The following is a 17,346-nucleotide window of genomic DNA, read 5'->3' as shown; positions in this document are numbered from 1 at the left end:
TTCTGTCAGTGGCGGACGGCAGCTTTAGGAGGGAGGGGGCGGGTGGGACGCACACACACATTCTTTCACACACAGACACGCACGCACGCACGCAAGTCCATTAACAACACTCATACCATTCAAACATGCACGCACGCACCAAACATTCATTTTAAAAGATCGCACACACTCATTCTTTCACACACGCACGCACGCACATCAATTAACAACACTCATAACACTCAAACATGCATGCGCGCACCAAACATTCAATTTAAAACATCACACACATACACACACACACACTTACCTTCAGCTTCCAGTTCACAGGAGGGATGGGACTGCTGCCTTCCCTCGGGAAGGCAGCAGCCCCAGCCTCGTCACAGAGTGGGATGGGGTCAGTGAGACTGCTGACCCCACCCCACTCTGTGGCGAAGTGTCTCTGATTGACATTCGCCCTGGGCACTTCAGGGCTTAAACCTGAAGCACCCAGGGAGAGTGTCAATTGGTGACGCTTTCCTCATCACCCAGGGGAGGGCCTCGAGGCACTTTTGCTGCGCTGAGGAGGTCACGCCCATAGGAGCTGTGACCTCCTCAAACCAGCAAAGTTTAGCTCAGGCAGCCAGGAGTGTGCGCAAATCACGCATGTCTGCTCCTGGCTGCCTGAGCTGAACATGGAGAGTGTCTGTCAGGCTGACCTTTGTTCGGCCTGACAGACACTATTCATGAGGGGCAAAAGGTGGGGAGGCGTGGCCCCTCCACACTAAAGGACGGGCCGACGCTGCTTTCTGTAGCTTCGAACACTTATAAAGCAACTTTATGTGTGATGACTTAGGGCCTGATTTAAAAATCGGTGGACAGGTTACTCCATCACAACGGTGATGGATATCCCGTCTGCCGGAATCTTCATTGCAAAGAACATAAAGAGATTTAGATTTCGGTGGACGGGATATCTGTCACCGTTGTGACAGGGTAACCCATCAGCCAAGTTCTAAATCTGGCCCTCAGGCCTAAAAATGGATGCAATATGGAAATGTGCATCCTCCTATAATCTACTAGCAAGTGGAGCTGGGTGGTGTGTTCTGCAAGTGGTATATGCAGTTAATGTGTGGCTGATGACTGGAATACCTTTTCTTGGGCGTGCATCATGCACAACATATTGAGGTAAAAAAGCCTTTAGTTGTGAGAACACCACTGGATGCCATTGAGTATTTGGTTAAGATTCCCCATCATGGGCTGTGGGTTACATAAAGTAGTTTGCAATATGAATATTTAGTTGAAGAGAATGATTCCTACCAAGAATGGAAGTTGGCATGATCTTACACATAACAGAAACAGAAACATCAGCTCCCCTCACCTGCCGGATGGTCCCTTTGGAGACGAGGAAGAGATACACCATATATCCTGGAATGAGCACCATGGATGAGAGAGCCATCAGCCAGCCAATTCCTTGTCCCCATGCAGGATAGACATACTTGCCAAGAGTCAGAGGTGTCATTTCTACCACACTGAATAGGAACACCCCCTGAATGAAGATAAGATGAGATAAATCAGTATTGACAGGTTCTAAAGAAGGTTTTCTACTTGATGACCTGTTTGTGCTTCTTGAAGAGGAACAAGACAATAATCAAAGCCCGGTAAGAGGGAAGTTATTGGAAGGAGAAAAAGATTTTTCCCATTCTGTGCTCAAGAGCGTTTGATTAGGAAATGACAATGCAACAAAAAGGCCTAAATGGAGCACCTCAAAATCTGACAAGGAGTTCCTTCGAATTACATATCTATTGAGCTAGTGGGCTATATAGGTATTTGGACACTTTAAGTTGAAAACAGTGACTGCGATGGAAAACCAAAACTCAGAATTTAATTGGCTGAAGTGTAATCGTGGATTTTTGAACACTGGTTTGTATTCAGGGATGCTAGGAAATATTACTTGAATCACTATGACATTCAGCAAATGGGCCGGATTTTCCCGATCAGTTATTCTGGGGATGGAAAATACCTGCCCATTACAAGCTGGATTCCGAGGGTCTACTAAGAAATAAGGAATTACCGATTGATAATGTAATTCTGCGCCAATTCCCCTAGGAGTTCCTCATATTCTCCTTGTCCTCTCACACAGACTCCAGATGTATTCAGCAATCAAAGTCTCCAGGTGAAAGTAAAGAAGACATCTTCTTCTTCAAACGCCTCTGATTCCGATGAGGCCGGTAACTGCTGCCACTGTACCCGAATTATTAGGCCCATGCTTTGTGAACAGTTCACACGAGTTGGCAGCAGCTTATCCCAGAAGACAGATCACTGTGACTTGCAGATTGTATTTATTATATTTATTTAACGTTAATGAAAACTCTGCTCGACTGCTTATATTCATGCACTTTACGTGTAAATAAAATTAGCATTACATTAAACTTTATGGAAGTAAGCATTAAACCCATTGCTAATTTAATAGGTTAGAGAATGGACCAGAACTTATAATACCATTAGCATAGCACAAATTGTGTGAAATTACACACCTTTTGGGGACCTTAAACTAGCAATGTGTTGGAAGAGATGGATCTAAAGTTATTAAGGGTGGGATCTTTTATGATATCGAGCTTCAGGGAAATCCAGTGATGTTTTTTATTTTCTAGACTGTCCTCATAAACACAATCTCTGGCTGCACATTGTATTTTTTAGTGTTTCTCTACTGCTTGTCCCTGTTTCGTGGACCGGTTTTTAGTACAAACTGTTGTCGTTGTGTAATAGTGTTGAGAATTTGTGAAAATAGAATACTTCCCTTCTGTGTGAGTCTATTGAATGTCTCTGTAGGCATGAAGCACTTGTCCTTTGGATCTGAGGATCAGCTTTAAAGTCACAGACTGCAGCCGCACAATTATCAGAGAGGTCCACCAAAAATGGGTAGCATATGCTAGTGGCCATGTTAGTTTCTGCCGCGCCTTTCTGGCAAACAAGAGTAACTTGTTTTTTCGATGCCACTTCATACCACTCTTCTGACATAACTAAGCACTAAAAATAATGTGTTACCAATATCTAAATCAATGATACTCAATGGAACCTCCTTCAGAAGCTTAGAAGGCTGATTTAAGCTTGTATCTCTGATTGACAGATGCATCATTGTGCCACCTGACGGCCTAAGTACAAACTGCCCATGATTCTACACCATATGTTGGTCATGGTTTTTAAAGGTTTGGGGCTAGTTTTGGTCAACCTCTCTGGTGATAATGGAAATTTACAATCAGTGTTTAACACAGAGTTTCATCAAACATAGGTCAACAGAATCTGCTTCTGGCTGTGATCTAATATCTGGTGGACGTTCGTGGGAACACATATTACAGCTCATTTTACTGAATAATCCAGTGCTCTTCAAGACAATCCTCGTTCATTAGATCTCAAAGTTCTGCCTGGTCAGATGGCTTGTAGCAGCATGGCTTCTTCTATTTTGGTTTTCAAGATACTACTTTAAAAAGCTGAATCATCTTTTGGGACATTTGCAATGGCAGGTGAGCTCGGCAAGCTATTTGGGTTTATGTCATCAGGTTCTGCAGAGCACTATTCTTCTGTCTGTTCACCTTCATATATGTCTACTGCCAAAGGTGCTGTGATGCCACCAAATTGTGTTTTATACCTTTACAAAGACACTTAATAAATAAGAACATTAAAAAAAAACAATCTCATGGTATCCAGTACAAGTAAAATAGGCATGACATGACCAAAAGTGTGCACGCTCACACACACACACACACAAACACACACATACATACTGGAAGGCTGCAGAGAAGGCCATATTATGCTTTCAGAGGAGGGTTTACTTGGTAACAGCAGGAGATCTCCTGACCCCATGCCAGCAAATTATTTTATGATCGCTTCTGTTGCCCTGGGATCAGCCTAACCTTCCACTTCACCCAATGTCCAAAGAAGACCTTAAAGTGACAAGCCAGGATTCTTAAACTGCTGATGTCTTCTTTTCATGTTGAGAGAGCAGGTCTGCTGCTAGATACCAGGAATCTTAAACCGCTGCTAGATATCAGAAGCCTTAAACCACTTATGTCTTCTTTTCATGTGGAGAGCAGGTCTGCTGTTAGAAACCTGCTTCCAGCTATTGTTTCCAGTGTTAGTGGGAGCAGTGAGGAAGGCCAGCAGCTTTGGGCACATAACAACAGCAGCAGATGAGCGCCAAATCACTCCAGGGAAGGGAAGTGTGTGTAAAGTGTGGAGAAGACACTTTGGAATTCCTCTCCCCTCTCCCATAACGGGAGCAAATGGATTGCAGGCTTATGCCTTTTGATACCCTACTCTTCTATGAATCTCATTTGATGAATGTTAGCTGGTCTGCTTTATAAAACTATTTCTTGTTAACTAATAGCATTCTTGTCCTCTCTTATCCTTCAATTTTCTCCTGCTTTCTCCCTGGTGGTGTCAATCTTCACTTGTATGATATACGTTGCTTTTCCAAAACTTTCAGTTAAGGAATCTTACCCTCTTTTTCAAAAGAACTCTCCTCCTTCCCACATCTCGGGCTAATATTTAGACTTAGAGCCTGATTTACAGATTGGTTGCAAAAAAAAATAATCTGATTTGTGGAGGCAGTGGTAAATCTTTAATTGGAGGATTCTCAGTCAGTGAAGTATACCTCATCAAAAATACATATTCCAAAAGAACAAAGAGACACTACATTAAAATAAATGCTAGAATACAATAGCTAAAAACTGTGTAAGACCAACATTTGCTGTTGTCAAAATGGAACTTTAATGCTATAGTAATGTCCTACCAGACAGACAAATGGAGTGAAGTAGGTCCAGCAAAGCTTCCACCAGACACATGGCTTGTACCCGATCATCTCTTCAATGTTGTCATAAAATCTGTCCACACCTGGTGAAAAACAAGTGACAACAAAGTAAAACAAGGGGCAAGCCTTGTCACTCAGTAATACATGGTGAAAATGTGTTAGGAGCAGTCCAAAGAGGAGCCTGCCACGTAGCTCTGTTCTGCATGAGCAGTTGCCATGTTTTAATTTTTGTATACATAGACAACACAAATATCATTACAGAGATACTGGAATAAATCCCCAGTAACGTCCCTCTCATGAAAAGGCTATGGTGGGCTTTTGGGAGATTGTAGGTGTGTGTGAAATTTGCATACTTTGCTTTTGTGTAATAATGCAATTTTTTGGGCAAAATTATATGAAATTGGTTATAATAACGCAAAAAGCATATCTATCACTTGCAGACATATTTTAGCATGAAATACATACTGCTGTAAATTTGCAGCACAAAGAAACATATTGCGCTAAAAAATAACTAAAAAAACAACGTTGATACAAGCAATATCTGCTTGTGCTCTGATTGTTCTCATTGTTCCTGCACTCCTGTATTATACTTTTGCGGAGAATGGTGGCACAATGTGGTAGGATTACATAATTTTGGAAATTTCATTTAACAAGAGTAATGTAAATGTCAATAAATTGTGCAAATTACTCTGGAGTAATTTACATTTTTTCATTTACTAAAACTCCCTAAGTTAGTGGGGGCCCAGGTTAAACTGCAGGTACATCTATCAAAATTAGTCAACAAACAGAGCTGGAGCTTAGCTTCTGCATCCCACGGCGGTCCTGACAAACTAAGATATGAGTTCACTGTTTTTAGAGCATCTGATTTGCTAATATTTGGGACACTTTTTGCAGCCATACATTTTAAATAAAAGTAATCCATACCATAGACTCAGCTACTTAGAAAAAATGTATGGTTACATAAATTTACTTCCTGAAGAAACGCCGCCAGTTGGTCCAGCTAGGCCGCATGGCATTAAGCATGTCGACCAGACACCAATGACAGGAAAAAGATCTCCAACAAAGATCCCTCGGCTGAGGGGCCTGCCGGACATTGCCAGCCTGCCCAGCGTGGAGCAGGACCAAATAACGAAGCATACGACCAGTGGTGGAAGAGGGTCTGTGCATTCTCAAAATGATATCTCCGGTGATCTATGTATAATAAAAATGTCCTCTTATTCTCTACCCTCAATGTAGGCTAAGGAATCTTACATAACATCACGTTTTATGTACATGGTATAGTTTGGGGAGGACATGTGACAGAGTGACAACACTCTCTCATTCCCCTGTTTGAATTTTGATGTAATTGGAATTTTGCCCAAGTCTAATGTCCAGTAGGGCCCTCTTCCATTTATCACACTACTGTTTTTTCCCGCAAAATCATATTGGACAATAGAAGGAATAAAGCAGCTTGTTAATGAATATTTTTGTCTAAAGAATTCCATTGGTGATTCGAATGAGGATCTTGAACTTACTTTCAGACCAAAGCATATTTAGCGGTTCATATAGAAGACTTCAAATGGCAATCTATGCTAATGCCTTTATATGCTTGTTAAGTTATGTGCACTGAGTTTATGTAAGGATATATGTTTGTTAATTGTCTCATCTGAAGGATCAGGAGCAGTGAGGTATATCCTCGTTAAAAAGAGATTGTGATACAACATAACCGGGATCTTGTTGTGGTGTTCAAATAACATCTAACACAATTCTTGTGGACAAATGCCTGCAATATATTGCATACAAACTACAGTGCTTCAGGAATGTTTCATCAAAAATCTCATTTTTTTGTTCTAGGAAAGAATTTATTGGCAGCATTCAGGGGAATTTAATGGCATTTGCCCAAGCGCTTTTTTGGGAGCATACTTAAACGCGAGACTGGCTGCAAATACAGACTCAATTAAAATGACGGCACTGGGTGGCTAGTGTTCCTGCACGTGTCTATGTGCTTGTGTGTTTCTCTCTCTGTCTGTGTGTTTGTGTGTATTAGTGCGTTTGTGTGTGTGTGTGTGTGTGTGTGTGTATGTGGCTATGTGTGTGTGTGGGGGGTGGGGGATGCTGGCAGGTGTCCTTGGGAAAAATTCTGTCTGTAGAAGCGTTTAGGTATCTGTTAGTCATACCTGGCCTGTTAGGAATATACTTGGAATGCAGTGGCAGTAGAATGGCAAACTATTGTGCCATCTCACACGTGATGGTGTCACTCAAACTTCATTAAGATTGCTGACCTATAGCGGCAATCCCTGGTACATGATAGGAATCCCTGATACATGAGAGTAATGCCAGGCATACGACGGCAATACCTGCAAAACGATGATTATGAATGGGCATATTAGGAAGAATCCTTGCATGTGAAGTTGGCAGGGTGATATCTGCCAGCAATATTATTTACTCAAATTTCAAAAGCGGGTACAGGGGCGTTTTATGAAAACGTCATCTTCGCTGCATTCTATGACCCCATCACACCTGTTCATGCTAGCACAGCAATATCTTTGGCAAGGAAACCAAGTCAGAACACGACTGGCTCAATCATAGCTCATAGAACCTAGCCTCTGGTGAAAAATGATATAATGATGAATGGGAAACGGTGGAGACTGAAGGCCCCAGATTAGAGACAATCATCTGAAGAGGTGTAAAAATAATAACGATAATAAAAGCAAAAATACACAATATTAAACACTAAATACACGTTTTCTTGTACATTTGTTATGAGCATTGCTGGCATAAGTGGTTTAGGAAGTATGAAAAGTTTTTGGTGGGAATGAGCACTTGTCAAAGAGCAATTTACTTACTTACGAAGATGAGCATTATAAAAAGGGAAGGTACCTGCTGCTATAGTTAATTATTAGCAAAGAGGGGGAGAAAGGCTTGCAGAGAGAGAACGAAGTGCTGATGGGGAAATGTGAAAAAGGATTCGACAGAGAAAGGAAGCACGTGGCTTTCAAGAAGTGGATGGCAGTACTTGAACAATCTTCAAACAGAACAGGCAAACCAGAAGGATGAAATCTGAAAAAAACATGGTGCACTTTGCGGCCTAGTCCACTTGCCAGGGGTTCAAACAAATTTTTTTCTTGTGTTTCATTTCATCAATTTAAATTAATGCTAGCGTGACAGTAGAACACATAGATAACGGCATAGTCACTTAAGAAGAAGAAAATAAACAGGTATGTAGAGGTTGATGATGCGCGCATGTTGCAACATATCAAATGCAGAACCATGTGAACCTTCGACTGGAGAGCGGTCCAGATACTGTAAGCCTACCGGGACGTGCATGCTATCTGTGCACCAACACTTTCTGGCACTGCCCCTCCTGTTCTCATGCTGCTCTACCTTCCCAAGACCTCCGAGAGAGCAAAAAATTATGTTAAAGGACAATCAGCTCTCATTTTCCCATCTTTTTTTGCGCGATCGATGTTCATTTTTTTGCTTTCAAATCTTTGATTCCCCGTTTTGAGGTCGAGCATTCGAGACCTCTTGTATATACTTCAGTATATACTTCTATACTTTTTTGTGGGCTCTCTGCTTTTTCGTTGGTTTGTTTCAGTGTCCTTATAAAATCCTTGCTAGTTAGTGGTCAATCCTTGTTCTTTGTCTCACCTTTTTCACAGTTGTACACTCCCCTGGAGCATGGCCCTAGTACTTGTACCCTTCCACTTGTGCCAATGTAGCATGTGCTTGGGGACTACTTTTTCTGAGGCTAATAGAATTTGACCAGAGTGCTGGATGTTTCCAGTGGCTCCAGTCTGTTTTTGTTAACAGGGCTCTAAAGCATGTTCTTCCCTAGTTATATGTGCTGTGAATTTAAAGACCAAGGTCAAATGTTAGAGGCTGTTTTATGAGGGCGCCTATTTCTGCCTCCTGCCTCCCCGGTGCAAAGACAATTGATTTTCTTACGCACTGCCGATGCGTAGAGAAAATCGCTACCCTTACAATAATTAAAGTATATTCCCCCAATTCAAAATGGTTGCTACACGTCATGCGCGATGATGTAATTTACGTCATGATGACGCCGTCTCTTTTGCTCGCTGTTGCTTGTTTCTTTTGTGCTGTGTCCTCAAGAGTGCATGTGTTTTCGAACCGTCTTATGTACTTCTCTCACTTTGTTGCTGTCTGTCACCTTCCTGTTGTGCTTGCTCATATGCTTCTCCTCATTGCCTCCCCCTCCTGTGCACTCTGTGTTTTTTCCCCATTGCTCCTGGACTCCCTTGTGTTGTTTTCGCATTTGTTCCCCCTCCAAGTTTGATTTTGCGTCTGTTTTCCTCTTCCTCCGATGTTGCTTTTGCATTTGTTACCCCCCTCACTCGCTCGTGTTATTTTTGCATCTGTCCCCCTGCTCACCTAATTGTATTATGTTTTGTTTAGTTACTGATTAAATTTGTAATGGTAACAAATGCTTTATTTACGTACTCTTGTAATAATAATGCAGTGTGGGGAAATTGGCAGCACAACCATTCAAAGATGTCAGCCACAATCCACTGAACCTGGATTAGGTGTTTGCTGTAATGGCTCTCCGTTTTCATTTTCCATAACACTGCAGATAACGTGGCTTGCGAGCATCTCCCTCACACCCGGACTGCTCAAGACTACATCTATGAGTGAGTTCTGTTTACTTTGGTCTCTCCCTCCCTTTCTCTTCTCCTTCCATCATATCTCTTCCTCTCTCTACCTTCATTGCTCTGTCCCTCTCTCCTCATTTTGCCTGCTTGTCATATCGCACCCTCCTTTGTTCATTATTTATCTGTTCAGTCTCTAACCTTCTTCCCATCTCTTCCTCCCCTATCTCTCTCTTAATCTCATTTTTGGCTGAAAAGTTTCCATTTGTTTTTAAGACTAATTTCTGGACAAATACACACTTTCTGGGCATGCTCCTTACTGGCGTCATGTGAAATGTACTGGGAGCAGCTGAGCCATACAACCGTTACATAGTGTGTTCGTAAATAGGTTCTTCGGTGTTTCAAAAGACGTGGAATCTTTACCAGTGAGAGTGCTGTGTACTTTCCCACAACTGCCCCTTGAGTCCTTTTTTGCTTTCTTTGTAGTATTTGGACTAGTTTGATGGTCTTGAGGTGTCTCTCGGCACACTTTAGTATATTTTGTCTCTGGCTGTGGTGCGTTTGTGGAATCAAAGTTCTCCGTTTTAAATAACTGATTCTCAGTTGGTTCCTGGCAGATTCATGGAGTCCCTTTATTTGTGGAAATAAATTATCAATTATTTTTCACCAAAGTCTTTTGTCCATAATTAGCATTCTTTGTAAAGGCCCACCACATCAAGGGGCGGTACCTGTGACTGTCTGTGAAGGAATACCTTCAGGACCATCTTTTGGTTTATGTTTCACTATGTCTGTAGTTAGTAGTTACTACTTTCTGCTCTGTATTTTTAACCTCAGCAGGTTTCTGATTCCTGTTTACTGTATATCCTGCTGCCACCCCCACCCCCAGACTGGTGGGGGGTGTTTATCTTAAGCTGTACACTAGCTACAGGACTATCAACACCCCTCACACTGAATGTTTGTTTCTCTATCCTTCCTTACTCTTTTTTTCTCTCCTCTGTCTCCATTTTGCTCTCTCCCTCATTTACCTCACGTTTCTTCCTCCCACGATTCTCACTCCCTTTCCCTTCTCTTTAACTCTTCCCTCCTACGTGTCATCAAACTCACATAACTGGCCATTTCTCACTCCATTTCTCACATTCTCTTAAGCTTTACCTCATTCTCCTCCCTTTTCCTTAGTTTCTTATTCTCTTCTAGTCTATCTCTCCTTTCTCCTCTTCCTTCTCTTCTCATCATTCCATTCCTCCTCTTCTCATCCTTCCTTTCCTCCTCTTCTCATCATTCCTCTTTTTCTCACCCTTCCTTTCCTCCTCTTCTCTTCATTCCTTCTCTTCTCATCATTCCATTCCTCCTATTCTCATCATTCCTCCTCTTCTCATCATTCCTTTCCTCCTCTTCTCATCATTCCTTACCTCCTCTTCTAATCCTTCCTTTCATCCTCCTCTCATCCTTCCTTCCCTCTTCTCATCATTCCTTTCATCTTTCCTTTCCTCTTCTCATCATTCCTTTCCTCCTCGTCTTAGCATTCCTTTCCTCTTCTCATCCTTCCTTCCCTCTTCTCATCCTTCCTTCCCTCTTCTCATCATTCCTTTCGTCGTCTTCTCATCATTCCTTTCATCTTCTTCTCATCATTCCTCTTCTCATCCTTCCTGTCCTCCTCTTCTGATCCTTCCCTCTTCTCATCCTTCCTTTCCTCCTCTTCTCATCCTTCCTTCCTTCTTCTCATCATTCCTTTCCTCTTCTTCTCATCCTTCCTCTTCTCATAATTCCTGTCCTCCTCTTCTCATCCTTCCTTTCCTCTTCTCATCCTTCCTTTCCTCTTCTGGAAGTGCTTTATTTATATGCAGGGACACTGGAATTATATGGCAGGAAAAGACGTCATTATGAGGCAGGGTTGACCTATTCATGTGTCAAAAAAAGACCAGTTATTGATGTACAATGCCAATAGCTCTAACTCAAGCAAATGCGAGACCTATTGCATTGCAAATGCTTGGTTTTTTTCCTTCTGTTCTGCTGTCATCCCTTTTTCAGCTCTGCCATATGCTTCCCACTTCCCTAGTGGACTTCTCACCTCCATAGGCCTTCCTCACGAGCTGCCCTGACTGATAGTCATCAGACTCCATAAAACGTGAGTCTACAAGGTTAAAATGTATCAGGCCAATGTATAACGTCCAGTTATGAAATTGTACCCGATAATGAAAGCATACATTCATATTTTGGAACCTGACATATGAAAATCCTCATGTCCAGGTAATTACTGGGCAATTTTCGCCTGCTGAATTCTTGCAGGTTAGGTTGGGTCTGTCAAAATGTATTAAGGGAAAACTGAAGGAGTGCTGTGTTATTCGCCAAACTCCTTATTGAAGTATGTGTCAAATGTACAGCACATTTCACAATAAACTGGGCCACTCGCAATGAGAGTTCTAGTTGATGATTTAGAAATAAAGGAAAATGTTTTCTTGGATGGTTAATTAGATACCAACAAACATGCAAGCCTGTGTTTAATTTTAACAGTACAAAAGCTTAGTAAGGCGATTTCTTGAGTCGAAAATTTTCAGTGAACACGACTCATAACTCAATGTGCAGGTAGTGCAACAATAAATGAATGACCAGTCAAATACTTGTTCTTGTATAAAAAGAAGTATTTTTAATTCCAACTCTACACATGCAAAGGCAAATGACATTCAAAAAAACAATAACACAATCCCCTTGAGGTCGGGGCTTTAGTAGTCTTCACAACACTTTCTGTCCTATCACCGTTGGTGTAACAGAATCAGTGTTATTACCCATTCACTGATTGCCGCATCCACGGAATGTAAACTAATAGGCCGTAGTCAAGAGTTCCTCCCTTGGGCTCTGCTAGTAAGTTCAGTCATTAAAGTCTAGAAGTTAGCAGCACAAATGGTGGTATGTCCTTCTGGGGCTCCAAAGGCCCAGTTCTCGGCTAACCCACTCTGGCGGTAAAGGACCCTGCTGCTGTGCATTGCAGTCCTGTTCTGGATCTGCTGAGTTGGACCGCGCACAATCACCCGGGGCAACACCTGGCAGGCCCAAGCTCTCTCCCTTGAGCCATAATACCTGCGGATTCAGAAGGACAAGGTGCTGTGGCTCCAGCGGTCACGCAATAAGTCACTTCTCACTTGACAGGGATGTAAGGGTAGTCTCCTTGCCCTGACGGGGCTCAGTTGGTGCAGTCCACACAATGTGGGTGGATTCCACTTTGTTCACAGCAGTTTCTTGGTCCTGGGTGACCAAGATCTCTCAGCTCCAGCATCTCCAGTGGCCCCTTCTGGAATGCAGGGTCACCACTTGTGTTTTCACACCCTGGTCTGGCTGGCCTGATGTTGGTATCCACGGCAGTCCTACCTGGCTTATGGGGTCGCCAAGGCAATCCAGCACATGGGCTATGGCGCAGTTGGTGCAGAGAACAGTTTCTCCCGGAACACTTCTTGTTTCCCGTAACAGCGGCCACTCCTGGCACACGGGGTTGCCAAGTCATTTTGACACATGGGTGACGGCCCGATTGGGGCAGGTAGCAGATTTTCTATCACCTCACTCATCAAGCTGAGTTCACAGCATCCCTCCTGGCATACGAGGTCACCAATTCAATCCAGCCCATGGGTTACGGCCTGATCGATGCAGGAAGCTGGTTTCTTCCACTTACTCCTCAGTTCAGTTCACAGCTGACCCTCATGCCATAGAGGGTTACCGATTCAATCCATCACACAGGCTATGGCCCAATCGTTGCAGGGATGGGTTCCTTTCTTCTTGCACAGGGAGTCCTCACACCGGGGCTCCCTTCTGGACCTCACTCCTTCCAACCCCCTCCTCTTCCTCACAGGCACACCGGTCTTTGCAAGCAGGCAGATGCTGGTACTCCAGGCTTCAGGGCAGGTGATTGTGGCTTACCTGGGTGATGTCCCCTCACCCATTAGGGAGACTAGCAGACTGGGTCCCTAGTCCTGGTCAGAGGCAGAAGTATTGCAGAGCTTCCCCTTTTCACACAGCCTGGCTGGCTGCTTGGCAGATGACAACGTTTTGGGGTTTCCAACTGTTAGAAATGGGGTCTTTGGTTGACAGTCAGGTTACCCCCTGTTAAAGCAAGGACCCTCACTCTAGTCAGGGTAAAAGAGAATCATCCTCAGCTAACCCCTGCTTATCTCCTTGGTAGCTTGACAGAGCAGTAGGCTTAACTTCAAAGTGCTAGGTGTAAAGTATTTGTCTCAACACACACAGTAACTTAATGAAAACACTACAAAATGACACAACACAGGTTTAGAAAAATAGGAAATATTTATCTACACAAAACAAGACCAGAACAACAAAAATCCACAATACACAAGTGAAATTATGAATTTTCAAAGATTAAATTCAAAATTAGCGCTTAGTGCGAAAGACGGAGTCGTTCCCAATAATCAGACACCATTGGTGCCGGCCATGGAGTCACGCAGACCCCCAGGTACAGTACCTTGGTGAAGAATGGAAACAAGCTGATGCGTGAAGTTGGGGATCACGGCGTCTGTACCAAACGTTGAATCTGCGCCCTTCGAGCGAGTCGGTCACGGCGTGGTGCGGCGACTTCCACGGAGTCGCGGACTTCGGCGGGGCTTCAGCAGTGTTGGGCCTGTGAAGGCCATCGCGTTTCAGCGAAGATCACAAAGTCGGTTGTAGGCGGCATCACCGGATTCAGCAGCGACGTCGGTCCGGAGTCGTCCGAAGTCGATTTCCTTGGATTTTCACCAGATTTTCCTTTCAAGGGCCCAGGGACTGGATAGGGCACCACTTGTCAGGGCAGGAGTCTCTCCAGAGACTCCAGGTGCTGGCAGAGAGAAGTCTTTGCTGTCCCTGAGACTTCAAATAACAGGAGGCAAGTTCTAAATCAGGCCCTTGGAGATTTCTTCTTAAGATGGAAGGCACACAAAGTCCAGTCTTTGCCCTCTTACTCTGGCAGAAGCAGCAACTGCAGGATAGCTCCACAAAGCACAGTCACAGGCAGGGCAGGTCGTCTTCCTCAGCTCTTCAGCTCTTCTCCAGGCAGAGGTTCCTCTTGTTTCCAGAAGTGTTCTAAAGTCTGTGGTTTTGAGTGCCCTTCTTATACCCAGTTTCTCTTTTGAAGTAGGCCTACTTCCAAGTAAAGTCTCTTTCGAATGTGAAATCCTGCCTTGCCCAGGCCAGGCCCCAGACACTAACCAGGGAGCTGGAGACAGCATTGTGTGAGGGCAGGCACAGCCCTTTCAGGTGTGTGTGACCACTTCTCCCCTCCCTCCTAGCACAGATGGCTCATCAGGATATGCAGGCTACAACCCAGCTCCCTTTGTGTCATTGTCTAGTGTGGGGTGCAACCAGCCCAACCGTCAAACTGACCCAGACAGAAATCCACAAACAGGCAGAGTCACAGAAATGGTATAAGCAAGAAAATGCTCACTTTTTAAAAGTGGCATTTTCAAACACACAATCTTAAAATCAACTTTGCTAAAAGATGCATTTTTAAATTGGGAGCTCAGAGACCCCAAACTCCACATGTCCATCCGCTCCCAAAGGGAATCTACACTTTAATCAGATTTAAAGGTAGCCCCCATGTTAACCTATGAGAGGGACAGGCCTTGCAACAGTGAAAAACGAATTTAGCAATATTTCACTGTCAGGACATATAAGACACATTACTATATGTCCTACCTTAACCATACACTGCACCCTGCCCATAGGGATACCTAGGCCCTACCTTAGGGGTGACTGACGTAAGAAAAGGGAAGGTTTAGGTCTGGCAAGTGGGTACACTTGCCAAGTCGAATTTAGAGTTAAAATTGCACACACAGACACAGCAGTGGCAGGTCTGAGACATGATTACAGAGCTACTTATGTGGGTGGCACAACCAGTGCTGCAGCCCCACTAGTAGCATTTTATTTACAGGCCCTGGGCACCTCTAGTGCACTTTACAAGGTACTTACTAGTAAATCAAATATGTGAATCATGGGTAAACCAATCAACCATGCAGTTTACACAAAGAGCATATGCACTTTAGCACTGGTTAGCAGTGGTAAAGTGCTCAGAGTTCAAAAGCCAACAGCAACAGGTCAGAAAAATAGGAGGCAGGAGGCAAAAAGACTGGGGATGACCCTGTATAAGCAAAAAAGTCCAACACGAACTCTCCTACTTACTGTACTTTTCCTGACACAAGATGTGATTTAGGGCCAGATGTATCACACGGTTTTACCCATTCTGTGTCTATGGGAAAATGCTTAAGTACATATGGCCCTTAGCCCCTAATTATGGCTTCAGCGGATGGAAAAGGCCATCTGCCGAAGTTCCGTGGCCAGGTTGCCGCTAGTCTGGTCCCCTTCCCGCGGCCCCTATTATGAGTTTCCTGCTGGGTCAGTGGGAAACAGCCCACAACACTCATAATAGAGTCGGTGGCAATGTTGCGGTGGAAATCAGACAGTGAAAAGCATGACGGGCTGGCCATGGGTGCCCCTGCACTGCCCATGCCAAGTGCATGGGAAGTGCAGGGGCCCCCATGGGGCCCCCTGAACCCTTTCTCTGCCATCCTTTACATGGCGGTTCTGCCACCATGTAAAAGCTGGCAGAGAAGCGACTCGTAATCCCCAGGGCAGTGCTGCTTGTCCTGGCAGAGTAGGATTAGGACTGCCAGCCCCTTCAGTGGAAGAGAAGTGGCGGTGCTGGCAGTCCAACCGCACTGCAATCGCCACGGTCGTAATGTGGCTGTTGGACCGCCCCATTGGTAGCGGTCTGACCACCACCACGTCCTCGGCGGGCCAGGGTCGTAATGAGGCCCTTAGTGTCTGGATCTTTCAAGTTTTATGTTGGGTTCTGCTTCTTTGAAATGGACATCGCTCCCCTTTCTTCTTCCTACTGAAGGATATCTGTCAGATCAGGCAGGACTGATTAACCCACAAGATTTATGGGAGTAACCAGAGTTCACACCTGGATGTCAGCCACAATGATATGTGAATCAAAATGTTAATCCTGGGCCCTCAACCCTACTCTTAATGATTCCCTTATCAGTCCCATCTCTATCTTCCTGAGATGTGTCCAGGCCTCTTCCTTATTTTCTGTCACTGAATGAAAGAGCTCTTTGTCTGGCTCTCACCTGATCAAGTGATCCCCCTCACCCCCAGCTTTCAGTAATGCAACAATGCACAAATCTGTCTAATGGGATTCCTCTCCTCCTCATGTTTTCACAAAGCTGGCTGTGTTTACAAAAATTGAACCCAAGGTCCTTCATGTAATGTACCACTGCAGGCATTTCTGCACTCAGAATATATCTACAGCACACTGCCAGCACACACATTTACTGTGTGCGCACTGTACCACTTTTTATCTTCTGTGTAGTGCATTTCTTGCGACCACACATGCACTCAGCACATGTTTTCATCATGCACGCATTTCCACATCAACCCGATATAGGTCAGGAGTGAGTTAAATACACAGCAATAGAACTTTAAAAATGGTGAGTGAGCCTGCATGCCTCACTACAGTGAGACAAGGAAAAAAAAACCTGTTCATTACTACTGATCACTACATGTTATGTTGCCACCACTGCACTTGTGCTTCTTAACTGTTGGTGAAGGCATTAGCCTTCCACCACTATGAGGGTAGTGCTTTGGTCAATCCTCCTGGTCCAACAACACTGTAATCTGTGAGACAGACCTATGTCATGGTGCACACGCATGATCCGTGATGCCTATGATAACAAAAATCAGCATCAGGGATCCAGAGATACGTTCAGTGGGGATACTTAGGGTAGGATACACATCTTTCACCATGCAGAGGACGTTTCCATCCCAACAGACTGGAAACGTGATTCGGTATTACAAGAAATTTAATAATTCTGCAAACATATTTGATCAGGTAAGGTGTTGTGGAATATGTTGGCAGACAACTGCCAAGTATGCCAGAAGTGCAAAACTTCACCAAACCAGTCTGGAATTACAGATGCAATGTTTAGGCTTCACTTGTGATAAAGCCCTACTGATATG

General features: G+C 44.0%; 1 protein-coding gene across 1 annotated transcript in view; it reads right to left on the bottom strand.

Annotated features, from left to right (window-relative positions):
* LOC138287583 (sodium- and chloride-dependent GABA transporter 1-like) overlaps positions 1–17,346 on the bottom strand; it is a 596,565-nt gene that overhangs the window by 79,407 nt on the left and 499,812 nt on the right. Inside the window, exons 13-14 of the mRNA XM_069228141.1 lie at positions 4,748–4,848; positions 1,337–1,504 (exon numbers count right to left, since the gene is read on the bottom strand). Coding sequence (XP_069084242.1) covers positions 1,337–1,504; positions 4,748–4,848 — 269 coding nt within the window. The remainder of the gene's footprint in view (positions 1–1,336; positions 1,505–4,747; positions 4,849–17,346) is intronic.

The sequence above is a fragment of the Pleurodeles waltl genome, chromosome 4_1 (genome assembly GCF_031143425.1).
Source record: "Pleurodeles waltl isolate 20211129_DDA chromosome 4_1, aPleWal1.hap1.20221129, whole genome shotgun sequence".
Classification (NCBI taxonomy): domain Eukaryota; kingdom Metazoa; phylum Chordata; class Amphibia; order Caudata; family Salamandridae; genus Pleurodeles; species Pleurodeles waltl.
The sequence above is the reverse complement of the archived record's forward strand: the minus strand, read 5'-3'. Positions and strand labels throughout refer to the sequence as shown.